Source organism: Camelina sativa, chromosome 15 (genome assembly GCF_000633955.1).
Source record: "Camelina sativa cultivar DH55 chromosome 15, Cs, whole genome shotgun sequence".
In the NCBI taxonomy this organism is placed as follows: Eukaryota; Viridiplantae; Streptophyta; class Magnoliopsida; order Brassicales; family Brassicaceae; genus Camelina; species Camelina sativa.
Window position 1 is genome coordinate 4,965,143 of NC_025699.1, and position 6,627 is coordinate 4,971,769.

General features: G+C 37.0%; 2 protein-coding genes across 2 annotated transcripts; one reads left to right on the forward strand and one right to left on the reverse strand.

Moving 5' to 3' along the window:
* Nucleotides 2,873-6,341, forward strand: LOC104745367. Its single transcript, XM_010466575.2, has 4 exons — nt 2,873-3,006; nt 3,105-3,635; nt 4,346-4,468; nt 4,871-6,341. The coding sequence occupies exons 2-4, from the start codon at nt 3,141-3,143 to the stop codon at nt 6,140-6,142; spliced, it is 1,890 nt and encodes a 629-aa protein (XP_010464877.1). The 5' UTR covers nt 2,873-3,006; nt 3,105-3,140; the 3' UTR covers nt 6,143-6,341.
* Nucleotides 6,287-6,615, reverse strand: LOC104745366. Its single transcript, XM_010466574.1, has one exon. It carries the CDS (start codon nt 6,613-6,615, stop codon nt 6,424-6,426), a length of 192 nt encoding a protein of 63 aa, XP_010464876.1. The 3' UTR covers nt 6,287-6,423.

The window sequence follows — 6,627 nt, forward strand, 5'->3', positions numbered from 1 at the left end:
TGTTTATAAATAATTTAAGTTTAAGGGTCAAATGTAATATTATTTGCTTCCTTTTATAAAAAGAGCACATAATATCCCTGTAATGCATAACTCTATCTTCAAAGAACTTGACTTGTTGACTTAGCTCTTCGTCAATGAGAGCGAACATGTGTTTTGGAAAGGATCATTAGTGGACAAAATGCCTGGATAAAATTAAAACTAGAATCAATCAATTATTTGTGTTTATACATTACTAGGATACAATACAAGTCATATATATGTAATGACAGATAAACGTTGAGGAGATAATAGAGCGTTTTGTATTTAAAAAAAAAAAAAAAAATATTATTATAAGTTTGTTGTTTCACGTGAGAGAGAAAAAGAAACAAGAGTGGGCTTTTAAAATGGGCCCACAGTGTGGCAGTAGCAGGCTCTGAGAGAGATAGAGATAGGGTAAAAAAGTAGGTCCCACAGAAAAAGCCCATGATCCCAAAATTTCCAAAGAAAATGGAGTGAGACAGACATTTTCTGTGTTTATCCGAAAGCCACTCACGCTTTTTGATTATTATCTCTTCTTTTTATTCCATTTTTTCTTTTTAGTTTTTTTCTAATTGTAAATTTTTATTTCAAGGTACAACAGAATGGTAATTTATATTTGCTTCTGGGCACAAAAGGATGAAAACATGCTATAGTCGGCAATGGTCCACCCTGTTTTGTCTTGTATATATTTTATCTAATCTTATATATCCATATTCCATCCAGTATATATTCATTCATTCGTTTCATAGGTTCACCACATTTTTTATCCAGTACCCCCATACCATATCCATAATGTAAATGTATATATTTTTTTTGTGTCAGTTTTTACAACTGAAAAAAAACCTAGACTGTTAAAAGTTAGAATACGCTCACAGGTACCTTAATCATGGATAAATGAATTAAATATAAAAAGATGTATTTTGGCTTTTGGGCATATAGATATCCAAAATATTCCTTGACTACGTAGCATTGCAGATATCCAATTATTCGGGTATATTTGCATAAACCAAAGTACTAATTCATACCAAAAATAAAATGATGTTAGAAGATTAATACAACAAAACAAACCCATTGGAATAAAGTTTTGAAACCATTTCCATAGTTCTTTATTTGGGCATTTAGATCCTAGTTGGGCCTGCCTAACTGATTCGTATATATTTTAATCTTTCTCGTACTTTTTGAATGTTTACTACGCAATTAATTTTATCTACACTATGTATTTTGATGTTTTATTTATTGGCACCTATGTATTTTGACATGATATACACAGATCCAACGTAACTATTTCTAGGTTGAATTGTCTTTTCAAAATATTTTTTCTTTTTTCCTTTCGGATTCACCATTAATAGTAACAAGTGTTCTGTCAGAAAGTACTCGGAAAACAAAGTGTACTGTGTTTTTGTAATATCATTAGAATTTTGAACAAAATACTTTTAAGTTACTTTCGGCACAAATAGTTACATCAGCATTGGTAAAGACGATGTGGCAGTGGATTTTATTCGTACAGTTAGATGTTTTTAGTTTCAATTGTTCAGTTTAGTCAATTGATAACCGACTAGTGTATAGGTTACATATCTTGAGAACATCATACTAGTATTCATGTTTTATGAAAGCTGTAATATCCATATTCGTATCCACATCCATCTACACAGAGAAAGAGATTTTGGAAATATATAAAAACTTCACGAACCGAAAATGAAATGATTATCTAAACACATGGGATAATAGATAGACCCATTTGTAATGAGCAAATTTAAGCACACACCGGTTCACTCTCACCGGTTTAACAGACAAAAAGGGGTACATGGGAACATGATCATATGATTTATGAGTCATAAGCATGAGATTAACACGATATGGGCTCCACCTTAGGATTCTCTACCAAACCAAAACGAACCAAAATTTCTTAGCCCTATATATGATATACCTAAATTAAAAAAATCTTGGTTCGGTATAAGATTACTTGGTCTTTTATCGATATCACACAATTAGACTTACGTACAGTGTGCTTACAGTTGAGATGAAGAGAGAATGATATCAATATGTATACCATTCAAAATTATCCGTTTATAAAGAATTTTATAGAAACCATTGATGCGTCACGTAATCACATATGCGTCATTGATGGCCAAGTGATCAAATGTACTAATAAGTTCTAATATCATTTCAAATATTAAATCAAGTACATTCGACGAAGTTTAATTAGAAAGCTTATAGTACAAAGTACAAACACGATCCAATCTCCAAAATCCAAATCAACTCATATATATATATATATATATATATATATATATAATCCCAGCAAGTTCCTTATTTTACTTTTAAGCAGATGTACTTTCTCCTAACCGAAGTTCTCAACGATCCTTCAAACACTGTGAAATATGGTTATATATAAATTCAAAAACTCCACTACACAAATATTTGGTTTATATATGAAATTTGCCGATCCGACCTTAACTTATGGATATAGAATTACAAAGGAAGTCGATCTAACCCTAACTTACTAAACAATTTAGGAACTTAACAGAGTATTCTTCATAAACCAAAACTGAGAACCAAAATATTCACTCTAGTCTACGTTACCCTAGAAAGGACATTCTGATTTCTGATTTGAAGTTCTGGCTTTTATAGATAAACAATTACAGTACTCCGATTTCAAAAAATATTTTCGGTTTTCGATTTCAATATATCGGTTTAATTCGGTTAACAAATAATCCACCCTGTAAATCACGGAGCAACAACATCCATTATCCACAGAGATCAAACCACGTGGACATGTTACAGTGTTCCTTACCACACAAGATCAACACTCCAATCATCTTTTCTTTTCCCCTTTACACTTTCAACATAACACTCTGTACACACACACACACACACTGATATCAAAAACCGCCATTTCCTTCCAAATTCCCCTAATTGCGAAGTCTTCACTTTTCTCAATCCTTCTCCACAACAACAAGAAACCATAAAAATGCTTTGAAGTTTTCTGTAAGTGTTCTTCATCACTCATCTTCTCCATAACTTCGATCTTTTTTTAATTACAGATCGGTGATTTTGTTTTGTTTTGGTTTCTGATAAATGTAAAGAGAGGAGGAGGAGATCTAGGGATTGTATTTTGAAAAATGCCGAGGCAGAACCAAAGCGTAGAGAATCTACTTCTACTAGGTAAAATCAGGAAACGTGGATGTTCATCGCCGACGTCGTCGACTTCATCGATCCTCCGTGAAGGTTACAAATTCAAAAGAGCGATCGTAGTTGGTAAAAGAGGAGGAGGATCCACTACTCCTGTACCTACATGGAGACTCATGGGCCGATCTCCTTCTCCACGAGCTGCTGCTTCCAACGGTTCTTTATTACACGCCGCGTCTCCGTCTCACTGCGGGAGCAAATCCGGTAAAGTAGCTGCTCCTGTTTCCGCTAGGAAGTTAGCTGCGACGTTGTGGGAGATGAACGAGATGCCTTCACCGAGAGTGGTGGAGGAGGAGGCTGCGGCTGTGCCAATGATTAGAAAGAGTAGGAAGGAGAGAATCGCGCCGCTTCCTCCGCCGAGATCGTCTGTTCATTCTGGTTCTTTACCGCCTCATCTTTCTGATCCGTCGCATAGTCCAGTCTCTGAGGTAAAAAAAAGCTTTCTTGTTGTTGTAGTTGTTGTTGTTATGATTGGTTGAGTGTGAAGGGAATGTGCTGTGATTCCAAGTTCTTGCTGGATGTCATGTGCTTTAATTCCCTGACCGATCAAAGGAGAGAGAGAGAGAGAGCGAATACACTATTATACTAGTAATATATTGATATTGGGGGAAGTTATAAAGATCTCTTTAACTGATACAAATTGATAAATCTTTGTGTGATTCTGAAGGTCTGAATTTAGTCAAAGTTGTGATTTTTCTTTGGCAACCTCTATTGAGTATTTTATTCATTCAAGGTCTTAAAGCTTTCTGATTGATGTTAAGGAGTGGGATTAGAGAAGAATAGAAAACTGTTTTGATCTTCGGAATCTTTTGTCATGTGCTCCTCTAAAACAAGCATATGAAAGGGCGTTGCTTTATAAGTTGGTGCCGTTTATTCTTTGCATAATTGGGCTGTTCTACTAGTTTTTTTTTTTTTCTTATTCGTTCTTCATATGGAGGTAGTTAGTTGGTGGTTTTTTAGAGGTTGATTTATTGGTGAATAATTTAGACCTAGATTCTCTTATAATTGAGACCTAAGCAAGTTATATATAATGATAAATCTGGTTATGGACAATGCAAAGAGTTTGGCTTTCCATGCTTTCTTCACTTCTGTGTTAGGGTAATTGGGAAGCTGAGAAACTACTTATTGATTTTTGTAGAGGATGGAAAGATCAGGGACTGGAAGTCGCCAGAGAAGAGCTTCATCAACTGTACAGAAGCTTAGGCTTGGAGACTGCAATGTGGGTGCTAGGGATCCTATTAGCAATGGCAGCTTCATGGATGTAAGTTTAATTTTTTTTTTTTTTTTTTACTCTTTGGGGCTGTTTCTTTGAGCATCGTGGAGAAACCTTTCTGTGGACTATATGCAGCTTTCATACTTTTGTCGGACCAAATTCGGTATTTGATTGAGCTGTTCGTATCAAATGCTACTGGAAGAAAGTGCTTGATTGAGCATTATGCTCTGTGGCTGTTAGTTAGAGATTGGAATTAGAGTTTCTTATTTACTTTGGACGCTTACAATCTCTGTTTGCTATGCACATAAACATCACATTTAAGGCTACAAGCAACTATGACAGATTGAGACTTTGTTATGATTTAGACTGTTTGCCTCCATCATCTGTAAATCCACTATGTGTGCAACAAAGACATTTACAGAAAGATTTCACATGGTTTTTCCAATGCAGATTGAGACTCGATCACGGGTGGAGACACCGAGTGGATCAACTGTGGGAGTCAAAACACGTTTGAAGGATTGTAGTAACGCTCTCACAACATCAAAAGAGCTTCTGAAAATCATAAACAGGATGTGGGGTCAAGATGATCGTCCATCTTCTAGCATGTCCCTCGTCTCTGCTTTACATTCTGAGCTTGAAAGAGCTCGCTTACAGGTCAATCAGGTAATTCACGAACATAAACCTGAAAACAACGACATCAGCTACTTGATGAAGCGTTTTGCTGAAGAGAAAGCAGCATGGAAAAGCAACGAGCAGGAAGTTGTTGAGGCTGCAATCGAATCTGTTGCGGGTGAGCTAGAAGTGGAGAGGAAGCTGAGGCGACGGTTTGAGAGCTTGAACAAGAAATTGGGCAAAGAATTGGCTGAAACAAAATCAGCTCTGATGAAAGCAGTTAAAGAAATCGAGAACGAGAAGCGAGCGAGAGTGATGGTCGAGAAAGTTTGTGATGAACTAGCAAGAGACATAAGCGAAGACAAAGCCGAAGTTGAAGAACTGAAGAGGGAATCCTTTAAAGTGAAAGAAGAAGTCGAAAAGGAAAGAGAGATGTTGCAGTTAGCAGATGCATTGCGGGAAGAGAGAGTGCAAATGAAACTCTCAGAAGCTAAGCATCAGCTCGAGGAGAAAAATGCAGCTGTTGATAAGCTAAGGAACCAGCTTCAAACCTACCTCAAAGCCAAAAGATGTAAAGAGAAGACCCGTGAACCGCCTCATACTCAGTTACATAACGAAGAGACAGGAGAGTACTTGAACCACCACCACATCGGTTTCGGTTCATATAACACCGAAGACGGAGAAGTCGAAGATGGAAATGAAGAGGACTCAGGAGGAGAAAGCGATCTTCATTCCATAGAACTGAACATAGACAACAAGAGCTATAAATGGCCTTATGGTGAAGAGAACAGAGGGAGAAAATCAACGCCAAGGAAAAGCCTTTCTCTACAAAGAAGCATATCGGATTGTGTTGATTGGGTTGTACAGAGCGAGAAGCTTCAAAAGAGTGGAGGAGATGGAGGATTGGATTGGGGAAGATCTATTGAGGTTGAGCCTAAAGGGTATTTAGATGAAACACAAGCTTATAAACCAAACAAGGCTTCTTCAAAAGATCATCATCTCGTCTCTGGTTCGAGACTAAGTAACTTCCGCGGTGGAGCCGTTTCAAAGTCGCGGTTATCGGATGCCGCCAAAGGCGAAAACCAGAATGCTAGGAAATCAAGATGGTGATGATATGATCCGGCAATTTGTATTCACATTTTCAGCGCAGAGAAGATAACAGAATCTAAAAGACAATGATTACATCTACGTTATCTCTGTTTGCTAGTTTTGTCAAAGAGTGATTATCATATCTGTAAGTGACTTAAAAACATGAATTTGAATGAACTGGTAATGATCCAAACATGTTAGAGCATGAATTTTACACGAAGTGAACATTTGAGATTCAGTTCGCCTACACCCCTTTCAAAGAAAAAGCACACTAATAATAATAATAATAATATTATTGAGCTCTAATCGTCGAGCCATTTCCTGAGTCGATCCTTGACGAAATCATTCCGAGCCTTGACGCGATCTTGTTGCGGTGCGATGTTGGCAAGTGAGAGATACGCACCAGCGACGAAGAGAGAAACGCCCGCCGCGAAAAAACCCACAGACACCATTAACTGCCGCCTTGTCGGCGGATACGACATAAAAAACACCATTCCTTCCCTTTT

What these genes read in the sequence shown, in the direction of transcription:
- LOC104745366 (XM_010466574.1), bottom strand. Translation starts at nt 6,615, where the DNA reads ATGGTGTTTTTTATGTCGTATCCGCCGACAAGGCGGCAGTTAATGGTG.
- LOC104745367 (XM_010466575.2), top strand. Translation starts at nt 3,141, where the DNA reads ATGCCGAGGCAGAACCAAAGCGTAGAGAATCTACTTCTACTAGGTAAA. An exon ending in CGCATAGTCCAGTCTCTGAG is followed by an intron (nt 3,636 to 4,345) that starts GTAAAAAAAAGC and finishes TGATTTTTGTAG; the next exon opens with AGGATGGAAAGATCAGGGAC. An exon ending in GCAATGGCAGCTTCATGGAT is followed by an intron (nt 4,469 to 4,870) that starts GTAAGTTTAATT and finishes TTTCCAATGCAG; the next exon opens with ATTGAGACTCGATCACGGGT.